Genomic DNA, 26456 nt, shown 5'->3' on the forward strand with positions numbered 1-26456 from the left:
TGTCAATAAACTTTATTGCCTTAGCAGGCCTGGAAGCCAAAGCTCCCGAAAATAGAGTGGAAGGACACAATGGTAAGTCGTAATAAAGGATTCCCATGGGAACTTGAGTCAAATTGTCATCCTGTGACAATCAACACAGAACCAGATTAACAGACAAACCCAATTGCGTGCTGAATCCTGTATGACAAGAATTTGTGATACTTTAGCTTGCTTGTCAACTGTCTCACTGCTCAAAACTATCCTATTAATTACAGAAATGCAAGAACCCTCGAATTGGTTTGGGGACAGAGGGGGCAGGGATAAGGTACCCCTATCCTGGAAATTTTATGCAGCAGTCGACGAGATATTGGGCAGCCAGGAAAAAATTAGTCCGTTATTACTAGTAGACTCAGCAGGTGCATCCTCCATGGGTGGAGAGCAGTCACAGGAGACTGAAGCCCATTTATGAACACCACCAGTGGCTGACAGGGCAGTCATTGGGGAGGCAACTCTTCCCTCCAGTTGTGTCATTCAGGGGGCATGGAGGTCTGCCAACGGAAAAAGAGGAGACAGTTGACCTGTTGAAATGCGAGAGCTTATGTCTCCCAATAAAGACATATCGTCGAAGCTGAGAGACATTTTCAATAAATGATGATTATGTGAATTGTATTTCATTTATCTGAAATTTTCCGCCTTCATCAAACCCTAGCTGACACAGCTGATACTATTAGCCACTTCGGACCCTTTCAGTCGCCTTTTACGACAAGCAGGGATACTGCGGAAGTATTCTCTTAATCCCCTCTCCGCAGGGATACTTATTCCATTGTCACACCCATCTGTGTGAACCATAGAGCAGATTATATTGCATTGCATTTAAATTTGGAAAATCATACCACCAAATTTATACATTTCAAAAGGAGGATCCGAACTTGTCAACAATCACTGTATAATTAACACACATGATCAGCAGGCATGACACTCTAACCCACAAGGGAATACCAAAAACACCAATATTTTCCTTCCAATTAAAATCTTTTCTATTCTGTAAGTACTAATACATCAACTTACGCTTCAGGAGACCTTTAAAATGTGCCTATGATGTCAATATTTGATGAATCCTGGGTCTAATCATTGAGTTTATGAATGTGAAAATCTAAGAATCCATCCTCATTACCATTATGAATCCAGGTTACATATTTTCCGCACCAAAAATCGAACAACAGATATGCAAAGCATGGGCACTTCAATCTACATCAGAGAAGCATGTACATATTGAAAATAAAACACGCACAGTTGCAAACATACCTGAATTCACAGCTCACTTAGGGCTCCAATAAAATGGGGTTGACAATTACTACCAAAACGTACCCCATGCTTAATTAACGCCCACTTCTTGGCTGCAATCATTAAAGCCCATCGCATGCAAACATATCACTCAACACAGGGTTTCGAATGTATAAACATGACTGTTTCCAAAACATTAAAATTATGAAATTTGCATAATAAGAAGTTAATTTCTTTATTTACAGCTCTATTAAATTATTCTTGGCCAAGCCAGCACAGTTCACAGATCATTAGAATTTCATATTTCTGGGTTTTAGCTCACACACCAGTCCTTTAGCCCACCCATTCTTCAAATGGCCCCTAAGTCCCAACAGCAGCTAAGAAGGAGGCAGTCTAAAATTCTGCATCACTTAATTCTGCATCACTTACTTCTCCTCACAAGTACACCTGCCTAAAAGACGTTCAAAGAAGCACGGAATATTTAAAAAAAACCACTGATCCTGACACTGAAGCACACAAAAGGAAAGAGTCTGCCAAGGTCTTTAGCTCTACTTTCCATCCACTATCGACATCATCTGTAGATATAAAAACGGTTGTGCTAGTCACACAGTGAAAAATATACCCATGTATCTGCCATCTGCTTCAGACTTCTTTGAAAAAGATGATAAGGAAATGGTAAGAAACTGTCACTTGAAGTTATTTATCCTCTATTAACTTTAAGCTTTTTTCCTGGTTGCCGGAATATCTTTGCCTTCTTAATGGCATTGGATTGATTGATATTACCGTAACCACCTCCTCCTCCCCTTTTGCGTGGTCGAGATGCTTTACTGCTGCTCACTTCTGAAAATTGAGTTAAGGAGTATAGCAACATACAATAGAAACAGTCAACCAAAAGCACAGACTCCAATTGATTCTCATACCAAACAGAAAACTGTTTAACACACACAAAAATTGATATGCTGCATTTGGTAGCTTAGCACTAACCCATCTACAACTCATTTCAAGCTGAGCAACTTATTTCACCACTTGGGTTGTACAGAGTGAATGTGTAGCAGAAACTATGGTTTGACAGCAATAAGTTAGTACTTAAGCATTTAAACCCATATCCTATAGAATGCCAGCTTTTGTTTAGGGTCTTTGGTTGCGGCAGACGTCTCCTCGCTTCTTTCCCAGTGCACGGTTGGCGGCACTGAGAGTGATTTAAATTTAACATAATTTTTATTGTTCTTCGTACTTGCCATAATTACGTCAAACAAAAATAGGCTTAACAGCACAACTTAAAAAGTTTTTATTTTTGTTTGCTTAAAACACAAACAAATGATTTGATGTAAGATTCATTAAAAGGTCGATTCCGATAGACATAAGTTTTATAATTTATGAGAAAATATAAATATAATCCAAAAATGTATAATAATTTTAATTATACCACTATATTATCTACATAATAAAGCATGTCTTGTCAGACATCTCTTTTATCAACATTACATCTACTATAAAGTCTGATCGTTTGTCACGGTCATTGTCAACCAGGCTAAAATGTCAAAATGTTACAAAAATATCATAAATCAGCAGAGTGTCTCAGTAATTTCATAGCATTAATAATAATTTCATGGCTAATGACCCAATGATTGAAAGCATGAGACTGATGACCGTCCTGGACTAAAGCTGAAATTATTATCAATTGTGGTCTAAATCAGCCATATTTGTTGGTTCGAAGGCTTCTGAGGTTATTTACCAAGGCCGGGACTTATGGACGGGTAATTATGACGAAATGATACCCAGACAAATAATGACGAAATAATACCCAGACAAGCCACCAGTGCATATTAACGGTGCAATCCACAAGCAAAAAAACCACAGGTGAAAAGTCATTTGCCGAAGGATCTGCATCAGGCAAATGAATCTTCCTCGCTGGAATTTGTGCACAGCAGGAGAAAATTTGCAGAGAATGAAAGAGAAGTGAATTTGCCATGATGCAACTGCAGATCATGACCCTTGGATGACCCGTGATGAGTACCTCTCAAATCAAAATGGAAATGGATTTAGTAATCTAATGGCAGCCCAGTGACACCCACCATAATTACTTAAAAGTCTGCGCAAACTATTATGTAAGTGATAAGTAACAATTATAATAAACCTTAATTACACAGTCATCAAGATAATATTGAAAAAGGATACTGAGGTCCACAGCAGGCGGTACTTGAAAGCCAAATGACAGGGCCACTTGAGCCAAATCGAGAGTTTCAACGTCAAAAATTTGTTTCAGATGGTGCGAATCGTAGGCACGCACATATGCTTTGTAGGCCTCCTTGGCTGACATGTGCAAGAAATAATTCTTTGAAATCAGTTTCTCCAACTGAAAACAGAAAGAAAAATGCTTAAAAACATATATTAATACTCCTAAATATCATGATTTGAAAAGAAAACACAAAAGTTACAACACGCAGGATTGTTACAAGATTCTTTAATTCCCTGACTTTACCCTGACATTTCCCAGAGAAAAAACTTCATTTCCACAGGGTTCATCACTCTCTCCTTCAATTATAGCGTAACATTAGTGGAGAGGTTGAGTCAACTGAATACAAAATTCTTAACTTTACATATACACCCACATTTAAAATAATCATTGATGATGGATAATTACTTTCAAAACTGGGACTGAATTGAATTGAAACTAACCACGCAGTTGAAAAAAATGCAATGTTTCATTCAAACAACAAAGCAGCCCATTAAAGTTGTCTTCCTTGCCTCCCCACCCCTCCTCCTCCTCTGCTTTCACTGAGCCGAACTGGATCACATCCAGCTGCACAAGAGCATCACTTTGCTAATGCTATCTCCAATGCAGCATGCAAATTAATCCTCTCTCCGAAACTGTTGCCTCAAAACTCAGTCTCTTGCCACGCCATTCACCTGTCCATTGCCGTTTTTTTTTTTACTTGTAATAAGCTACTCCTTTATCCTATCCTACTCCTGTCTTTTGCTGTAGCTATTAAAATTTTGGTAAACAAGCAGTGCATCTCCGAGTAAGCCCAAATACAACTGGTTGGGATGCAGTGATGCATTCTCATAACAGAATTTATGTTTTTCTATGATAATTGAGTAATTCTTTCGTGATTGTTCCTCCACACACAATGCTGAAACATCAAGTATTAGTTAGACCAGGGGTCCCCAAAATACGGCCCGTGGGCCGGATCCGGCCTGCAGAGGGCTTTCATCCGGCCCGCGCACTAGTTTCAAGTAGCGCACGATTATCGCTCGTTTAACTCAGTGAGACGCCGCCAGGAGCATTGCAGCACTGTGCTGCACGTCAAAGTCGCCTTCAACTGTTCGTAAATAAGAAATAGTATGCCACCGGATTCTTCAGTAGATGTTGGTATCGAATACTTCAGTCATTGGCAAATTTGCTATCCGGCCCGGGGGGGGGGGGGGGGGTTCGGAACTTGGAATGTGGCCCTCGTGGCATAGTTAATTGGACACCCCTAAGTTAGACTAACAAAAAAAGATGCACTTGGTGTGAATTTTGGTGCATTTTGGACGTGGGAGGGAGGAGCGCGGAGGGGAGACCAGTGGCCTCAATCCAAAATCCATATCGTCACAGGCAAGTGTATGGATGAGAAGCGTGTCTCCAAAGTTCGCACACCTTACTAGCCAGTCGGGAGGCCTCTTCATAGACACAGGTTCCTTGCCTGCATTCACGGATCTAAAGATATCGTGAACAATACAAAAATATTCTATCACTTCTCTAAAGTTGGAGACGTCAATTTGTTTAATGCCGACAAGGCTCCAAAAAGGGACAAGTCGTCTCACTATGCATTCTTTTTTACCTTCATCTATCTGCAGATTTATATTATCAAAGATAAGCGCCCTCCTAGCAGCACAAGCAATATGAATTTTGCTGTATTTAGGGTGCGGCAAGCAGGGGTGGCCTGCTGCTCTTCCACTTGCAACGCTGAATGAGTGTTGGAATATATTCTTTGCAGACGTACACTCCCGTCAAAATGCTTGATAGCAATTCCCGTGCTATGTTCTTTGAATCAGGTTCATTTCTATATGCCTCATCTGAATAGTTCCATCACACATAACCAATCTTACAACCTTCAATGGATTGTGCAGCATAAGGTCATCACTGTGCATATTACAATTCTTCCCCATTATAACACACGCACACACTGCCCATAGAGTGATATGAAATAATTTTACGGACTTCATAACTGGCTTGGTGAGAGATGCAAGCCACCTGCAACACAGGAATACAAGCAAGCCCTCTGGTTTACTACATTAAAAAATTTGGGTTCCTTCAACCTTGTAAATTTTATGATGAAAACAGCATTTATTCATTCATTATCACAGATATAAGTTGTTACCACTTAGGAAAATTAATGACTACATCTTAGTTATTACTGATGATATTTCTTTAGGAAATGCTGCATTTATTTCAATTTTATTCTGTTTTGATAAAAAAAGAACTAGGACACATATCAAAACTTATATGAGGAGGTATCTCCCAAAACATTAATGAAACAAATGCGCATGTAATTAAACTGGCCATGTAAGAGTGAAATGGTAGAACATACCTGCAGCTGAATATCAGCAATTTTACTCCACGAAAATTCAAATTCATTGAGAGGAATTCGAGCTTGTTTCAGGTAGCGTAAGAATCCAAGTTCCTCAGGGCGCAGAATCAACAACGCATTGCCACGGCCACCCTCGCCACGAGCCGTTCGACCAACTCGATGTATGTATTCCTGGAAGGTTAAAAAATTGCACTCATTAAATTTAAGCTTCACAATAAATATTACTTAAACAATAAGATTATAGCAAGTAATCAAATGAGACATTATAACAACCAATATGGTGGTCAACGTAGGTCAACCAACGGTGGTCAATTATGTAATATGTACTCAGTTTCGTTTGGACCACAGTCCTTATTTGAAATTCACATGACGCATAAATTGATGGTAGTGTAACAATAATTCATAATTGATAGTTGTATAACTGCATTCAGAAAAAATTATCTTTACATTCTTGCTTCATTCTTCCTTGCGTATCCAGTGTGTCCAGCCAATCAAAGCAGAAAACACTTACAGAGATGGCATACAACTGAAGATCGCCTGAGAACAAGTCGTCGTTCTTTGAAACGTGGGGAGGTGTGCAGCCCATTACCCAGCGGAGAGCCCCTGTAGAGTTCTACATGTAAAATCATCTTACAGTAGAACCTCCGTTGTATGACCCTCAGTTATACAATGACCTCACTCATACAACTTTTTTTTTGGTCCCGTCAATAACCCCACATGGACCAATGTATTTCCAGCCTTGGTTATAAACTTTTCACTTACAATTAGACGAAAACCTCAGTCATGAAACATATTTTTCCAGGCCCATTATATAAAATACCTCACATTTACGAATTATCAGAGAACTGTTCTACGAGAAGACAGCAGTACACGTACCGGTTTTAGTCACACGAGCGGGAGTACTGTCTGCTCATTACTTGGATATGCCAATAAAGATTAACAAGTTTCAATAATAAGCGATGCTGTTTATTAGATATTAATTGTAATTATAGTAGATGATCATTGCTATGGAATTATGAGCTACGCGTACCAATCTCTGATGGAAGACTTTCTATAATTTTGCCAATGTTAATGTCTTCTGTCACCCAAGCGAAATAATCCAATCAGCCATTAAAAAAACCTCCAGTACCAAAATTGAGGCTTCTTTGGTCATCCAAAAAAGATAATTGTATTTGTTGCATGGACGTAAGTCAATGGCAACTCAACACAATGTTAAAACAGGATGCGTAGTCTCATTCCTCGGGTAACCCCAAATCTGCAGGACGAATGGAGCCAGGGGTAAGTTGCTTATGCGGTGCACTGATCAAAACTGACCCAACTTAAACCTCAGCGATAGATGGTTGGACCTTGAATAGCTATTAGCTTTGCTCTTCCAGGTGGAAAGCATTTAGTTTTAACAGAACGGGAGTAACTGTAAATGCTTTCGGAGAATAACTCCCATCGTCAGTCGTAACGTAATCATTAAAAGTCAAATTCAAGACGTGAAAGATAAAACAGTTCCTTTAGACTCAGGAATTGCTTAGCACCGAGAGATCGAAATACAAAAAGTGCCCACTGTTGTAATCGGGAATGGGAAAGTAAATCATTCTGTAAAGACAAATCACGCAGCTTGTGAGTCAAAGGTCCCGGTGCTGAATTCGCGGAAGAATGCTGACAGAGAGGCTATACTCGGTAGATTCAATCTAATACAGCTAAAATTTCATGGGAAAATTCTTTTTTGATGCGTCAACATTATAAAAAGGAGAGATTTTTCTGGGCTCATTCATCACTGATGTTTGATCACTGAGTTATTTAAATGACTCACTTAAAAAAGTGATCTACACACAAGATAAAATCTTAATTATGGAATATCCCGGGTGCCGTGTGCTCTGTATTATCTCTGGTATGGTTTTTAGAGGGAGGTAACCAACAGCTGGGGTCATTTTCGTCATTAGGTTAGGGAGGGAGGATAGAAACCCTGTGTTGGAATTAGCCAGGTTGTAACGATAGGCTTAACGTTCAATCTGCCGGACAGTGTGTTGCACTGGAAGTTCCCTCCACGCTACTCTTAAGCAGGGATACAGCCATCTCTGAAAAGTTTCTGCCACAGCCAGGACTTGAACCTGGGCCCACAGGGTGTGAAGCTTTCGTGATGCATTAGTGAAATTTTGCTCCCTCATTACAGGGTTAATTTGGATGACTTTCCTCAGGTACCTCATTTCTTCAATCTCTAATCTTTGGTTTGCCCTTAGGTGGTGAACTGTATTTCCTGAAAACTGCTGTTAATGAGCCAACTGTTTTTGAAAATTGGCTTCTCTGTGAACATTTCGTATCAACATTCCGAATTTCTCCAGTAAAACAGCCCTGCAGCTTAGTGCCAGAAATGCTAGCAATTCGACCAAGACTTTCAACCGTGGGTAACGTTGTTAAGGAATGCAAAGTTATGTTTCTCTTAAGGTAACACATCATTGCCGATGTTGCTTTTGAGGATTATTAGGCTTCACTTTCTTGCCTACAAATGAGTAATCTCAACCTGGAAACAAAGCAGACCTAAATGAAAAGGATTTCATGCTCCTATACCGAAACACCTCATATCTGAAACTTCCTCACTCATGGAACTTTTTTTGGCTCTCTGCTGAAAGTGTCATAAGTGACGTTCTACCGTATTTGTTTACATTCATTCTAAGATTTAGTTACTAAAAATCAATATACCAGCTGAACACAAGGTTTTCATAAGCAAATAAAATTACAGAGGAACCTCAATCTATTATTTTTCGTGGGGATGGACAAATAAAACTATAAACATGGGAAAACTATAAATGTGGGAATGTTTGACTAGGTTGTAGCCGGAAATGCAGGATTTTGGTGAAATACAGTGGAACCTCAACCTATTGTTCTTCAAGAGGAAAAAAAGAAAAAACAATGAATGCGAGAAATCAATCGACATAGGAATGTTTGACAAGGTTGCTATGTCCCAGGAAAGGCAAGATTCTGGCATGTAATTATGATATTCATCAAAGGTTTCAAACAATATTTTAGCTGTTAATAGGTTAATTTATGGAAACACTTGCGGCATCTTGTTGATTTGACTGACATCTCTTTCAAATATCCTAAAGGGACACGCCACCTCGCTAAAATGTTTGCATTGCATTTTTTGCAAGTTGGCATTTGCACTGCTATTATGTATTTCTGTCTGATGTAAACATCCATCATTGGCCATTTCAAGTACACCTATTTACAAGAGCAATGTGCACATTATGCCTAAAACAACCACTTTCACTGGCGCAGTGATTGGTTGTGAGATGAATCACAGAGGCCAAAAATAGTCTAATATTTGAAGTGTTCCTTTCAAGTAAGTATATTTTCAATATAATTGAGGCCAACTAATTAAATAACTATGACGCTAATAAAACTAATACAAATGAAACCTAACTTTATTAAATCCAAACAGAAAAAGTCTGACAAGAGACACTTATAGTATAACTCATAAATTGTAATCTGATATCCTGTTTTCAGAAAAAATGCAGCATCAGCTGCTAGGATAAAGAGTTTCGCCAGAAAGCTAAGTCACCATCGTATTTTGTTGACCTATTCCTTGCTTAAAATTAGAGATGGGTTGTTTCCAGTGCCCGGTTCTCGCTCCTACCGGCTGTGCAACTGGTATCGAGAACCAGTCGCAAAAAGTCCGTACTTTGGAACCAGCTTGGTATGGTGGCGAGGAAGGCCAAAAAGTGAAAAGAGATTAAAAAACCCAAGCATTACTTTCCCATTGCATGGCTTCCATTTTTTTTTTTTTTTTTTTTTTTTTAAGAGTTGCTCGCTAACTTGCGCATTTAAGGTTTCATCAGTTTGTCGCTCTCGCCAACATTGCAACATTTTCATAGCCGCGGGCGCTTTCAAACGAGCTGACTTTATGTCTGCTGCAGTCCATGGCGCCATTCTTTCAACTTACCATCGCTCTTTATGGATGTCTTCGAACGATTCGAATCGTGCCGTTGATGGCACTGCACCCATTTGGCCGGGCGATGCACCATCTACCGCATGAAATACAGACAATGCTATATTGAGTCGGATTTTAGACGAAACAGCTTTTATTCGGCAGTCATTCACTTGAAATTCAGGCAAGACAAAGGCAGGCTTTCAGACAAGACGACCGGAGACAACTGTCTGCAACGCCGTGTGCCGGCCGTAAATGGTGGCTGGTGGAAAATCGTTTTGTCTGAAAGTGGTCTTATGATTGAATTATGTAAATATGCAGTAATTCTTCGACATAGGAGCAAGGTGCACTCCTAGAGCTTGCTCGAAAGTTGATATCGAACACTTCAGTCATTGGCAAATTTGCTATCCGGCTCAAGGGGCGATTCAGAACTTGGAATGTGGCCCTCGTGGCCTGGTAAATTGGACACCCCTGCTCTAAGGGAACGCACACCACCTTGCTAAAAAATGTTTGCATGACATCTCAGAATTTACACTGCTATAATGGATTTCTGCCTGAAGTAAAAATTCTTTCCATTAAGTGACATTTCATGTAGACACATTTATGAGTGCAGGTTATGCTTAAAAAAGCCTAAAACATTATTTTGAGCTGTCTCTACTGTTTTTTTTTCATGACCATTCAAAGTTTGGGCGAAACTGCATTTTTTTCAATGAAAGGGGTCTGCTAAGGCACCTGTGGCTCAATTATTCAAATTATATATGTCTTATTTATCAGCCAATTCTTATGAAAAATTGCAGGTTTATTATGCGAAGCATGAGAATCCCACAAACCAATTAACATACACCCATGCCTTGCTTAGTTCAAGGGATGCGTTCCTTTGGGTCTTTGCACTATACATTTGCGTTATATGAGAGCGTTTTAACATTGGGTAGATAGGGATGCGTTCCTGGTAGCATAGATGTTGGGTATCGAATTTCCTCTAAACCATATATATTCCATCATGTTAATAGCCTTAGAAAACCTTATTCATATAAACTTCATAAGTTTAAGATATCTTTAAACATAGTTTGCATGCATTCAAAAGACTTTTATTCACAAAAAAAAAATTCGTAAGTGCTTTTGAAATTCCCTCCTGTTGTGTGGGCGGACTAACATCTGCTATCTCAGGGGCTCATAATGCATTGCCAGCAGTTGACCAATATCAAAAACATCCTAAAAACAATTAGTGTGTCACCCGGGCCCTTTTGTCGCTTGACAAAATGACAGGCAAATGCTACTTTGAATACCATTTGATTGCTTGTGGAGTTTATGAATGATAAATAATTTTAATTTGAAGTCCTCCGAGGCATTAGCAGCTATGTGAAACAGTCTTTAAATGCCTTGAAACCTGACCCAAGTTTTCCTTCCATGAAAATGAATGAACGAGGTTGAATTCTTTTTCAAAACAATATCATCTTGTAAACTCTAAAAACTAGACTTAGGGGAAAGGAGCCATTTTCAATCACAGCTTGGAGTTCATCGGAAAATGTTGCGGTGACTGCGCTATCAACACTTGCAGATTCACCTGATATTGCCGCACTGAAAATACCTGCTTGCCATTTAAAATTCTGGAATTCCACCCGGAGCTTTCACTTAATGTCTCGGAGCGATTGCCACCGTCGCCTTTTTGTACAGACTCACAATGAACTTCCCGTATGTCTTGACCGCTTGGTTGAAGTTGGTGCGGCTGAGGTCACTGATGTTTTAACTTCGTCTTTATTCAGAATAAGGCATCGTGAGTTTAAACTTATAAGCATGCAATATCGCTTTTACGCTCTCCATTTTCAAAGCAATTGATTGATCACTTTCAATTCCTCTTCTAAGTTTATGCCTCATCTTGATAACTTCTTGATTTTTCTACCTGCATTCCTATTTTTTGCCGTTGTCTTCTTGGTTTTTACTCCGTATTGCTCTATCGAAATCACTTTCTACTCCTGAGCAACTGCTGCACTGTATTCCTGAGATGCAGAGGGCCTACGACTGCTGGGAGGGAAGGAAGCCATTGTGTTTGAGACTCTTGAGCGGACCCTTTTACATATTGGCGCTATTCATACGCAACTCGGCCACTGCTCCATTTCTCCCTCGTGAATACTGATGACCTTGAAGGATTTAGCATAGACCCTCAACCTGAAAGTCAATTTGACCAAATAACCTATGACGGCAAATATTAAGTCTCAAACCATATTGCTTTCAAAAAACCTCATTCCCCCTAGCTCCACGCTAAATTAATGATCTAAATTAACTAATTTCATATGAGATAAATTACTTCTGTTGGCCGGCTATCTGGACCGCATGATGAGCAATGCTTTAGGTTAATGCACAGCAATTGATTTAAATTTAATACATAAACAAAGAAGAGATTCGAGGCAAGCAATACTATTAATGTGTGTAAAATGATAGCAATTTCATGTGTACTTCGCACAAGTTCACATTTTATCAATAGAGCGTTTAAGTTATTTGATTAGGCTACCCGGTGTTGCGGTGTTTCCCAGAGGAATGAATTTATGCTATATCAAAATTGGACTAATCGAAATTGCACTATTCAAGGCATGTGTGTATATCTTAAAGGATATTGTATTTATGTAAAATAATGTATGAAAAATAGTATTCATGAACGCTAAAAATTTCCTTTTCACAATGCTTGTTGTCAGTGTTGGGCCTTCCCACTAATGTGATGAAATGTTAGTGACACAACTGTTTTCTAAGTCAAAACACTTATTCTTGGCATGATTCTAGCACATAATAAGAACAAAATTATAAAAATGCTTTCTTCAATGTGGAGATTATATTTCTCCACAGCAGAAAAATATACAAAAACATAGAATTTTAGAGAAATTATGGAACTGAAAATAAGAAAATATCCACTAGCCTTTGGGTCGTCAGGAGGGTCATACTGCACAATCCAATCAACATCAGGAATGTCCAATCCACGAGCTGCTACATCCGTGCAGAGTAAAATTCCCGTCTCAGCATTGCAAAATTGAAAAAATGTTGCTGTTCTCTTGGTTTGCTTCTGCTTCCCCTGCAAAACATATATTTAAAAGGTAAAACCAAAGCAAATAATGTCCAAGCATACAACCTTGAAAGTGTTCACCACTAAAAAAATTTTGAGTGACTTTGTCCCAAACAAAGGAATTCAAAATAAAATGGAAGTGCTGAGTATGTGATACATAAAGTCAGCCGGTTTTTGTGAATCACCACATTTGTACTTATCCTCCTCAGGCATTCACTACACCACATAGTGGCAGGGGGCACTGCTTCATCAGCGTCCTTTCCCCAATGATGCTCGCAATAGCGAAAAGTTTTTCGTAAGAATGTAATTTAGTTTTTAATTAATTATAATAAATATAAATCATCAATTTAAAATCAAACGGTGACAAATAAACACTCAGTGCATTATGAAATTTTGATAGAGGCAAGAAAAAAATGAAAACTACCCTTTTCTGACATAGCACACACAACACGATGATGAAAAACATGTCGTTTTCCAACACATCTGCCCAAGTGCCAAGTATCACAAGGAACAAAATCTGAGCTAGTTTTCTAATCTATTCACCACGGAAATCTAAAATGCCCCATCAAATTATATTATTCAACTTGGTGAAGAAATACCCATTATTTACAACGGCAACCTTAGAAGATATTTTGAGAGCAGTTTAATTATACTCACATGAATACTCAAGACTGGTAGATCTATATAATTCAAGAGCTCATGGTGGTATTTCACAGACATACAAGAGCTGAAGAACACCATCACTTTCTTCTTCTGGTTCTTCTTCAGGAATGTGAAGAGGAGGAGGAACCGCTTGCCTGAAGGGCATACCACATAACCTGAAAAGGACAGTCACATGGTAAAAATCATTGATAACAAAAAAACCTGTAAAATGATAGGATATTTGGTTTCTGGATGGGATTTTGCGGACATAAAAACTCCCATTGAGATTCAACAGCACTTTAATTTTGCTAGTTATCAGGATGTGCATTCAATTCAACACAACTGACCCTTTTCCTCGTCTCTCCTGTTCCTCTGCATGCCCACTTTCCTACTGATGCAGACTCGAGCACATTCCCACCCCCTCCATTCATTTCTTTTTGGGCGCTTTGTGAAGGAGCCTGAGAATCTGCACCAATATTCCACCGGCAAAGGGAGGGAGAGACTGGGGGAGGATAGAATCTAGAAGAGGGCACTCGCACAATTTCCCCATGACTAACGGGTTCCTGATGCTCAATTCACTACACCCATGTCTCGTATAGTGCAATTTCGATTAGCGCAATTTCGATATAGCGCAAATTCGTTCCTCGGGGAAACATTGCAACACAGTGTAGCCTAATCAAAAATCTTAAACGCTCTCGTGATAAAACGTGAACTTGCGCTAAGTACACACGAAATTTCTATCAATTTACGCATATTAATATTATTTCTTGCCTCAAATCTTCTTTTTTGTTTATATATTAATCGAAATTCATTGCTGCGCAATTGCCAAAAGTATTACTCGTCATTGGGTCTAGATAGCCGGCCTACCGAAGATTTATCTCGTCTCCTTAACAGAATGATAATAAATAATTTAGATCGTTAATTAAGCGTGGGGCTAGTGGAAATGAGTTTTTTTTTTCAACGATACGGTTTGAGACGTATTTTTGCCGTCGTAGGTTACCGGGCGATTGACTTCCAGGTAGTGGGTCTACGCTAAAGCCTTCAAGGTCATCGGTATTCACGGGGGAGAAATGGAGTGGTGACCGAGTTGCGCATGAATAGCATCAACACTATAAGGGTCCGCTATAGAGTCTTAAACACAATGGCTTCGTTCCCTCCCCGCAGTCATAGCCCTTCTGCGTCTCAGGAATACAGTTCAGCAGAAGAAGGTGATTTAGATAGAGCCATACAGGGTAAAAACCAAGAGAATATGGCAAAAAATAGGAATGCGTGTAGAAAAATCAAGAATTTATCAAGAAAAACCATTAACCTAGAAGAGGACTTGAGAGAGGTCAATTGCTTTGAAAATGGAGAGAGTCAAAGCGATATTGCGCGGAAGTTTAAACTCACGATGCCTTATTCTGAATAAAGACGAAACTAAAATATCAGTGACCTCAGCCGCACCAACTTCAACCAAGCGGTCTACACATACGGAAAGTTCATGGTGAATCAGTACAAAAAGACGAGAGTGGTAATCGCTCCGAGACATTAAGTGAAAGCTCCGGTTGGTTCCAGAATTTAAACGGCAAGCAGGTATTTTCAGTGCAGCGATATCAGGTGAATCTGCAAGTGTTGATAGCGCAGCCACCACAACATTTTCTGATGAACTCCAAGCTGTTATTGAAAGTGGCTCCTTTCCCCCTCAACTAGTTTTTAGTGTTGATGAGACGATATTCTTTTGGAAAAGAATGCATTCTCGTTCATTCATTTTCAGGGAAGGAAAACCTGGGTCAGGTTTCAAGGCATTTAAAGACTGTTTCACGTAGCTGCTAATGACTCGGAGGACTTCAAATTAAAATGATTTATCATTCATAAACTCCGCTAGCTATGAAATGGCATTTAAAGTAGCATTTTCCTGTCATTTCGATGAGCGACAAAAGGGCCTGGGTGACACAATAGTTGTTTTTAGACTAGTTTGAAAAAACATCAACTGCCGGCAACGCATTACGATCCCCTGAGATAGCAGATGTTAGCCCACCCGCACGACAGGACGGAATTTCGAAAGCACGTAAGAATTTTTTTTAACGTGAATAAAAGTCTTTGAATGCGTGAATACTATCTTTAAAGATGTTTTAAACTATAAATATTTATAGAAATAATGTTTTCTAAGGCTTTTTATGGGAATATAGATGTTTTAGAGGAAATTCAATACCCAAGACCTATGCTACCAGGAACGCATCCTTATCTTCCCTATGTTAAAACGCTCTCGTATAACGCAAATTCGTATAGCGCAAAGACCCCAAGAAACGCATCCCTTGCGCTATACGAGACATGGGTGTATAGTGTATTGGGTTCCTGACCTTTACATTGTTTTCAAAGGCAATATTACTATGATGGATTAGCAATCATAACATAACATACCTAGTTATTTCATTCTAGTTCTCAATATTTTTATTCAAGGAATGCTGCTGACAATAGTTATCTTCCCAACGTCCAATAATTCAATCTCTCACAATATACTCCCTTGACGTTTGAGACCTGATTTTTGGAAAAATTTTCTAGTGCAAAGCCAGCCAAAAACTTTTTTTTTTAAATAATTTGTTTCATCCATCTCCTGCTAAATCATAATGAATTGCTATTTCGGATGAAGTGAACAATATCATTACAAGCACCACTCTGTAATTTTTACCTCGACACTTATGTTTAGGTTGTCTAATTAGTCAATTCCATTATGCTTGAATTATTTCCCCAATTAAATATCTTCCAGAGATTTTGGGCAAAATATGGGGAGAAATTTGGTAATGGTATAAAGAAATCAGGTTATGAATCCTAGAAATAAACATACAAATCGATAATAGTTAAAAGGATTACCATGCAGAGAGCTCACTATGATAAATTTTAACTTACGCGTAAATGAGAGAATTGAAATAAAACTGACTATTTAATAGGTTCTGAGAAATGGAACTCTGTGAATATGAGAAGGGAACATTTGACTACCTTGCTCCAGGCCTTCAACAGTGGCTTCCTTCCCATGATCATCAACACCAACAAACACAGGTTCTTTCTTCAGAGCCAGTGAAGTCAGGGCCTGAGTCTTCTGGGTTGATGTTGCACTGAAGAGCATAGTTTGTCTTCGTTCTTCCAAAAGAAAAAAAAAGGCAAATGAACCATAGGAAATTGATAAATAAGGAATGATATGCATGCAAAAATTTTTGATAGCCAATATTTGATGCTTTAAACAGTTTTGGGTATGACAAATGCATTGAAAAAGTGCATTCAGCCAACGATACAAAATTCAGCCAAAAGCCGGCGATTTGGGCAACCATGAAGACTGAAATTATACCCAAGAAAAATATCTATATGCTAGTTTTGAGGTGCATAAAATTACTACTGCCAAGACATACACATGTATCTCTGAAATGTCTAGGACAAAAGAACATGAAATTCGGAATGTAGAAGAAATATTTAGCAATAGAAAGAAATGAAAAGTGGGCTTCACAGTTGAAATTTTCAGTAAGGCAGATACAGTGAAACCTCGATATAACGACACCCCACGGTGCACTAATAAACACTCGCTATAGCGAATTGTCGCTTAACCGGAGGTGGAGCAAATAATAGCCAATATACCTGTTGCGAACAGATATACAGGAACAGGAGTGGTGCGGCGACAGATAAACATCTATCCGATAAACGTAAGCATAAATCCAGACGAAAGGCGATGTTTTTTTGCATCACTAAATTTCCTTACTCAAATAACGACTAACTATTCAAACAATTTATAAGCGCCGCACTGAATGAAAATCATGCAAAGCATTGTTTCGTCATCATTATATTTATCGAACGACAGTTTATCACATAAATTTGAGACTGAGCACTCCATTAACTTCATTTCTAACAGATCGCTAGCAATTACAGAGGTTAAGGAGTCTTGATGAAAGTCTTCCGGCGGTAAAACCCTCGCTATGGCGAGAGCCAACACCGAAAGGGTCTCGTAAAACGAATTTTTTAACACGCTTATTATAGGGTCAATTGACGGTGCATCGGCTATCTCTCGTAATAGCGGGGGTGTCGCTATAGCCCGTACTCGCTTTAACGAGGTTCCACTGTATCATAGATGAATTCAATACGTATAGAAAAAAGATTTGATAAAGCGTAGTATTGCAAAGCCACAAAGGAAAAACCAAACAAAGCTTTATGACTCTCCACAGCCGTGAGCAAAATCTTAAAAAAGACCAGAATTGGATGCTTTAAAACCACTCTCGTACACATTAAATGAATACCCCTCTTTGGTGTGGGGAAACAAGTCACAGACTAAAACATTCATGTGCCCCGAGAGGAAGTGAGGACATTGGAAGAAAAAGGGGAGAGGAAGCACGGCCAAGACGGAGTCCCTATGATGCCTCCTGGGTAGGAATTAGGATGGAAGAATCTCAACGACATCATGTAGGCGACAAGAGGTACAACTGGTAAAAACTGAATTTACTATGCCTAGAGAAATGGCAGATTATACTAAAAGGAATATTAACCAAAAGATATTTCTCTAGTTGTGTTTTAGGAGACAGAGAATCAGGACCCAAGGGGTCCCTCTGAGGGTTACAACGCGCTGGTGCCAGGACCCAGTAATTCAACTGATGCACCCACGCGCCCGGGAGGGGAGTGAAAGGGAAGGAAAAAGGATGAAAGCGCCGCCGCAATAGGAGCCCAACGATGCCTCCAGGCTAAGGATAGTAATACAAGGGTGGGATAGGGAAAAACCCTCGCCACCATGAAAGCGACCAGGGCCCACTACTAGCAAAACCAAAATTTAATGTGCCAACGATTTTGGAAGATTTTTCCATAAAGGAGAAAAATCCTAAGACCAAATCATTGGATGATGTTTAGGCTGACAATTGGCTCCATTTAAAATTTGGCAATTCAGAGACAGTCATCTATATCCGACCCAGAACTATTAGAACACCTAACGATGGTATTTGGCCATTGCTTCAGTTTAGTAACCATCAGAAAGCATTTAAAAAAATAGGAATCTGTGCTGCTGACATGCATATCCTTGCACTTGAAGATGCCAAAACATATTCACCAAACAAATTTGCCATCAACATTTAACGTTAAGGTTGATTTTTTGTCACAAATAGATCAAGCAGCAGTTTAAAAAATGTTTCAAAAAATGGAATATCCAAGAACTCTTTACGTTTAAAGCTCCTTAATAATCAACCAAAACATTAAAATGCAAGTATAACTTTTTGTGTTACAATAAGTAGACTTACATACAATACTATCATATTTCATAATTAATAAAATTAGATGCATTTTTTTTGCTGTTTTTGTTCTTTGCTAATGGTGAAAATACATTTATCAGCCTTCGATAATGAATTACTAACGCAAAAAATAATGCATGACATGCATCATTGCATCATGTTGGGGAAACGAGGGAGGGGAAGGAAAAGAATAGGATTTTTAGATAGATTGAAAGAGATTAGGCCTTACAGTGAATTAAAGAAGGCAGTGCTGGAAGGAAAGGGAGGCTCCCAGATCACCTCTTTAGTACTCCATGGAAACCTACCTTAATCGGTAGAATACTATAATAATAATAATAATGCATCATGCATTTTTCCCCACTTGTAAAGCAACCCAAACAAGTGGACCGAATTTAACTATCACAAACTACAGTTTTCTTTGAGAGAAAACAACTTTATGTACTGCCTCAGATGATATTCGCAACAATAATGCTTAAGGAAATAAGCATATCCAAAGGGATAAATACAATTTTTAAGGGATATTTTAAAGGGATACATACAATTTATGGAAATTCAATGCCCAAATTTATGCTACTGATTATGCACCCTCATCTCTCTTTAAAATGCGATCTCATGCAAATTTGATCAGTGTAAAGACCCTAATGAATGCATCTCTTGAACAAAACCAGGCATGAGTGTACTAATTTTTCTAATGGCCACCAGTACTGCATTGCATAGTCTTCAAAATACATTAGACTTAGGACTAATGTATTTACACCCCTCCCACCATTAGTATTCACTCAACTTACTAGGCAACAAATTGACTATTTGCTTCAATTCTTCTTCGAATCCTATGTCCAAAATACGATCAGCCTCATCAATAACTAAGCACTGAAGATTCTTGTACAGGAACTCTGGAGTGTTCTGCAGGTGATCCAGAAGACGGCCAGGAGTAGCAACAATGATGTTTACACCTAGAAATGAATTTCAACAAAGAAATGAGAAGAGATTGGGACTATCTTCAAAAATGGTTGGTCCGATTAATCATAGGTTGCTTGTAAAATGCCCAAGTGCTTTTCAAATACAGTGGAACTTGGTTAGTACGTTCCTCCTTAGTACGTTTTCCTCCTTAGTACGGCGATTTCCCTCGGTCCCGGTACCATCCGAACAAAATACAGGTAAAAGAATTTGGTTAGTACGTTTGAAAAAATTGCGCTTTCCTGGTTAGTACGCTCAATTGCTTGCCGTGACGCAACCCGCAATTCGTTCTCTAGTGTCTTCTTAAGGGTCGCAAACGTCTGAATTCATGATTTAATTTATTATTATTAGCCATTAACATTCTTCCATTCATTCCACATCTCTTCCTTCTACCGTAATTTATCCAAATGCATTTCTGAATTCTTGTGACGTGATGAAAAATAAAATGCGCCCATTTTTCAGGAATGTCTGACTACGAAAAACTACAGCCAATAAGAAGCCCCAATTTTCCCCACCCCGAGCTCCTCACCTTCTGTTGCCTTTGGAGCGCTTGGGAGTGCCCACTGCTGCGCACAAAGTTCGTGAGTGGGCAATTGTTGCTATTGCACGAGTTATCATGATGAAGAAATGAGTCTTAACGGTATTAGACAATTCCCACATTATCTAAAGCAGTACTGCTCCATAAACTCGACGTCGTGCGTATTTACTTGACTACTGTTGCGGGAGCAGACGATGCTCTGGATCTCCACGCGAAGCTTAGCTTAAAAATACTTGATCTCGGAACGAAAGCAGACGACATTAGACAAATTTTGAAAGTAAATTTCAACTGTCTAATATAAAATTTTCTTGAAATTACGTCGTAATCTTATAATCTTGCGTGTCATCAGTCGATATATCGATCGATTTTACAATCGAAATGGTATCATTCCAGAAGCGAATGTCTACGGCTGTTGCCGTAATTTGAAAGTCAATATAATTTTGCCCAATTTTTATGATGTTTAAAAAACCAGTTGACTTACTCCGGGTTGTTGTTATATTCTCCGAGTACGCTGTGAGAAAGAAAAATGACTTGTCTGAGCTTCACTCGTCCTCGTTCTGTAAATGTATATAGGATAAATCACGGGAGATAGACGCTGTAATCATGGAATCGTCTCCGGAAATCTATGAAAAATTGCGATTTTTATTCACATGGTATTGTTTTTCAATGTAGCGCTCATTTTCTTGATTTTAAATGTGAAAAGAGTTCAGGAAGGCGATCCTATGAGAACTACCGATAGTAATTGTAATTATGACGACTTTTTCACTGATTGCAATAACCCCGACTGCTATTATTTACTTTCCTCGTTAGTACGTTTTCCTGGTTAGTACGTTCATTTTTCGTGGTCCCTTCAGAAACGTACTAACCAAGTTCCACTGTACAATAAATATTAGAAATCCAATGCTCTTTCAATAGTATACAATTAACTAGGGGAAATGTTTAATTTTTTCAATTTCTGTCCCTTTTCAAACCCTTCGTCAGAAGTTGTTTGAAATAATGTCCACAAAATGAAATAAACTGCAAACAGTATCATTTCCGCATTCATTATTTTTATTATTCGAGCCTCAGTCTACATCAATTAGTGAGGTTAACTCAAAGTTAACTGCATATTTACCACAATGCCTCACAAATGTCATCAAAAAAATTAACACTGCCTTCACGAGGACAACTTGGATTATTAAATACAAATGGCAGATGAAAAATTCACAAACCTTTGGCCAACTTGTCGGCTTCAGCTTTCCGGTTCGCTCCACCCATCAGTAAACCATACGTGTGGTGGTGATACTTCATCAGTTCCTTGAGAACACCATATGTCTGCATGGACAACTCCCTAGTGGGTGATATTACAATACATCCAGTACCTAAATAAATTGAAGTCCCCATTTCAAAGGGGATTAGAAAATTCCGACCAAAATAGCAGCAAATCACACATAGTTGTCAGGAGCAATTCAATAGACATAAGAATATGTTAAATCAACAACAAGCATCAGCCAATATTACCAATTTGGAATAAAAGGCAAGGAGAAAAGAAAATGGCATATTTCTTACCATTTCTCGGCATAAACCTTAGCTTGTAAATAAGTTCCACAGCAGGAATTAAAAATGCTAAGGTCTTTCCAGACCCAGTCTTTGCTTGACCAACAAGGTCACGTCCTTCCAGAAGAGGGGGTATCGACTGCGCCTGAATTTCAGTCATCGTCGTGAAGCCCATATCATCAATGGCTTTCAGGGTGTTTTCACACACCTTCTCCTTCAGAGCAGAGAATGAAGACTGACTCAGGACACTTAAACCAACAGACGAACCAGGTACTGAAAATTCATCAATAATCTGGGAATCAGAATCAATCTACACCAAGACACAAAATGTAAATTCATTAATGGAGACATGGGATGGTTCCTGATTTCTTGATCTTAGAACCAGAACAGGTGCCATAGTCAAAATGAATTACAATAGACTCTCATTATTATGAAGTTCACGGGACTGAAAAACGGAAGTTCGTATGAATTTTTCTTTTAGAAATCTTTAGTTCATGAAGCTATGCATGGCATCGATAAGTGTGGTTATTCTGCAGAATGCAACACTGCATTACAATTGTGAGTGAACTCACTTTGAACACTCACATGCGGCAAAGCCGAAGCCGAAAAAAATCGCTGTCCGCAAGAAGGAAGAACGGGCGAAACACTGAACAGTTCCTGAGTTCATCTCAGATTAAGTGATAGTATGTTCAGATTTTGACCAAAGAGTTCCATTACGCCACACCGCATCGCATGGGCCAACTTGAAAGGCGTCAAATTTGAGATTTTGGGGACACTTGAACTTTTCCAATTTTCGTATCTCTGCAAGTTCATAAATCATATATTCATAAGAGGACTTACTTCACATCCAATCAATTTACGAGCGGTAATGAGTGGGTCACCATGATTAAGTATCTCTTACTGAAGAAAGAACCATACCGTATTTGTCAGAATATAGTCCCCCCTTTTTTCCAAAATTGTCCATGGTAAAAGTAAAGGGGGGACTATATTCAAACCCATTTTTTAAATTTTTTTCCCGAAACTCAAGCCTCAAAATTAGGGGGGGGAGGGGGCTATATTCGGAGAAATATGGTAATTGATGCTCTTGCATACAGTACACGAGAACTTAAATGTAGTGCAATGATTATAACGTAGCGTAGTGTATATTCACCTAAATGCTGTTCCTTATTCGTGGAACTTTGTAATTAAGTTCTTTTTGCAGTCGGCCAGAACGGGACTAAGATTCGTAATTTTGTAATAACGTTTCTTTTACCATAGAATGGATAGCACAGGCCAACAAAAAATTTCGTTTTTAAACTTTTTTTATTTTAATACCTGATCTTTATAGATTTTTATGTGCGGAATCCAAACCTGGCCTTAAGTTTTTTTGTATCACCCATAGTTTCCAAGCAATATGTATTTTAATCTTTAGTCTAATACCCCTATACGGAATACAGGGAAATCAATGAAACACTGTGTTACATCATAAAATTGTTTGTATTTACTACAGCGTGATATTACAGGGTTCACTTGTCAACTGGAATTGGTCTACATTTTCTCTCCCTTTTTTCCTTGAAGCTTCTTGTGTAGCTTTTTCTTCGATGAATTGCTTGCTGAACTTCTCGGTGAAGTACCAACAGCAATCCCCATTATCTTCGTTCATTAGACCTACTTTTTCAATTTTATTATAACTATAAAAAAGCTGTTAAATTAAAAAAATATTGCTTTTTTCATAAATTTAACTGTAAAATGTGAATAAATGTTGGGTGATACAACTTTAAAACCATCATATTTGGATTCAGCAACTTTAAAAACATAAGAATAAGGTATTTTCAGTAAAACAGTTTTTTCTGTTTTGTCAGGGCCAACGATTTGCTTCGTAATAAGGTTGTCCGTAATAACGAGAGTCTACTGTAGTACCAAAAACCAATTTAACAACTTTCATTGAGCATAATTTAAATTAAATACCTCAACCAGATTACCATTATAACTGATTTCCCGAGAAGATTTCATGAACACCTCAACTAGAGTCACATTATAGATTCAGTTACTTGCAGCTAACTTGGCCTTATTCTTTTTACAGTTTTCATTATACCCTAATAAATATCATTAATAGTTTTTAAAAAATTAGCAATGAAATTGAAACAATTTGGAACTCGAACCGAGAACCTGGATAGAAAACAGATGCCAGGAACTGAGCTGGATTGGAACCACCAATAAAGGGTAACCGAATCATCCTTACATTACTTAGAGCTTAATCAATATGACTTACATTTGGTATCTTCACTCTCCATGTTATCATCACTGGACTGTCCATTGGGAATTGGGTCTTCTATGGCAACTTCTGTGCTTTCTCCATCATTAGCTTCACCTTTACTGGCATCCTCTTCCTTCACAATCCACTGGGCAGAAGTCAATCTCTTTACTGGATTTTTTCATGAGATAATTAAATAAATTTGTGCATTAAAAACTAAATGTCAACACATGGCTGTTACAAGAATTCCACATAAAAATACCCAGACTTCTCCCTGATAAGAATCAATATTTTCCCCGACCTTGTTTGAACAATGCTTTAGATCATAACATTTCTGCAGAACTTATAAAACGGCTACCCAATCAGAACCTTAATTTTCCAGGCAGACAGTTTAAAATGGTTTTGTATGGAGTCAATCTACATACATATATACTATAAGCAAATTAACTGCAACTTACCACCAAAAAGACCCAAGCCATTTCTTTGCCACCTAACAATGAAGTGGTTACATACATTGATTTGCTCGTCATGACAAAATATTTCCTAGACACAATGACAAAATGCCAGACTTTTCCCTGACCTGTAACAAGGTGGCTACAGTTACACGTTACACACTTTGCACTACTCATAGAGAAATTAGCTAATGCACTATCCTCATAACGCCACACCAACAAAAAACTAAGGTAACAATGAACTATCCAAGGAACTACTTCACTATGGTAAATAAAGTTATGACAATGACATTATATACTGGCGGACCTCAACTCAGGAAATTTGGAAATTACTTACAAGAAGACCAATCGAAGGTGGATCAGGGTTCACAACAACGTCCCATTTTCAATTTCCTAGACATCTATGTAGCCATGTATAATATGCAATGAAGTCAAACAGATTTAACAAAGGCAGAAATGAAGTCTAGTAGTGCCAAGAGAAGAGTTTACGTTATATATTCATAAATGCAAATAGAGATACCATTCCAAGGGCCAGTGTCAACAGTAGATATTAATCAAAATGTTAAGGCAGTTAGCTAAGGGAGGCAGCTATGAAATCTAGTCTTCTCTATACATAAATGAAAACTTAAAAGATGTAGGAACAACCAACCGATGTAAACAAGTCAAATTTGTGTCATAGGGGTCCTTGCAGTACCTCACCCCACTTTATCCATTTAGCATATACAGCCTCTACTGATTGGCTGGATTTTCAATAGAAAAACGATAATTTATTGGCCTGGGTAGGGAGGGAAGCCATGAAATGCATGGGAACTAAAAAACAGGACTGACAGTCATTGGAATGTCAACTTATGGTTACAAGGTGGGCGTTTTGTCAAAGTCCAGGGTGGATGATTAACTTGACAATGCTTCAAATATCCAAAACAATGACTAGGTGAATTACAAAAATGTTAATTTATACATATTAATAAGTAATGAACTTAATCATTACTAAATAATGAATATTTTTTGTATTAATTACTTCCACGTCTAGTTTGTTTACCTAACGACATCCATTCAACTGTGATTTTATGCAAATCCTTCAAGAAGCGTTAGGAATCTTTCACAGGGAGCAAAAGGCGCGCAGAGTACCCTTTCGCCACTGATTTCTATCATTACAAGATTTGTCGGAGAGAATGAAAACCAATACCCCAAGAAATACATCATACGTAAGGCCCATGAATTTCTAGCAATGATAACAGCTTACCAAATGATGACGATGAGGAAAACAATGCTATTTTAACTCACCCTTTTGAATAGGAGCCTTTGCATCCATCGCCTGGACAGGATCACGACCTTCAGCAGACTCATTTTTATTCGATTCTGGAAAATAGAAATCATATGAACAACCCTAACCAAAACACCACATGGCACATGCAATTGGTGCTCCAAGGATCACAAGAGCCATTTACCGATCATTCTTGATTCAATCTTTGTCGTAAGTTTCAACTTCCGATTTCGGCTTTTTAACTTCCTCTTCAAGGATTTTTCCATAAATCCTGATCCTCCCATTTTGCCTTTTGACAAATATACTACAATCTCACATAAATATCCGTCAAGCTGATATAGGAAATGGATAATCGCGTGGCGATGTTGCCGTTCCCAGCGGTTCCCAGCATTTGGTTCCCAGCGTTGTTCAACTTGTTCAACGTTGCCTCACGGCGAGTAGACTTGTAGGTGAGGGGGGGAGAAATTCGCGGCGAAGCGGGGTTGCGCCGCTACCCCGGCCACCGTGGCGTGGCAATCGCGTGACGTCAGGATAACAGCCAATCGGCAACGACTAGCAGACAACAGCAAACCGTTTGTAATCGTTTGAATCTAAACATGTCTTCGTCTCAACGTTGTCATGCTTTTGGATACGGCGCGCGGAAAACTCCTGATAGCCCTATCAAATTGCATTAATTTCCTCGGAATGAACGTCTGTAAGTACAAAGTGAAAGAATCTTGTAGTATAAGTTGGCCATTAATGCACTGAAAGCCAGTAGGTGAGACCGGCGGTTCCGCTGTATATCCCTGTTCTTCC

At 38.6% G+C, this 26456-nt stretch overlaps 1 protein-coding gene across 1 annotated transcript; it reads right to left on the reverse strand.

The window, feature by feature from the left end:
• Nucleotides 1–1473: 1473 nt before the first annotated feature.
• LOC124173273 (probable ATP-dependent RNA helicase pitchoune) lies at nucleotides 1474–26039 on the reverse strand. The gene is made up of 12 exons (XM_046552794.1): nucleotides 25846–26039; nucleotides 25682–25756; nucleotides 23964–24116; nucleotides 21725–21985; nucleotides 21388–21537; nucleotides 19470–19634; nucleotides 16424–16564; nucleotides 13463–13623; nucleotides 12662–12814; nucleotides 5838–6008; nucleotides 3442–3619; nucleotides 1474–2103 (listed from the first exon to the last, which is right to left on the reverse strand). The coding sequence occupies exons 1-12, from the start codon at nucleotides 25943–25945 to the stop codon at nucleotides 1964–1966; spliced, it is 1848 nt and encodes a 615-aa protein (XP_046408750.1). The 5' UTR covers nucleotides 25946–26039; the 3' UTR covers nucleotides 1474–1963.
• Between the last annotated feature and the right edge of the window lie 417 nt (nucleotides 26040–26456).

This window comes from Ischnura elegans, chromosome 1, assembly GCF_921293095.1.
Source record: "Ischnura elegans chromosome 1, ioIscEleg1.1, whole genome shotgun sequence".
Taxonomy (NCBI): Eukaryota; Metazoa; Arthropoda; class Insecta; order Odonata; family Coenagrionidae; genus Ischnura; species Ischnura elegans.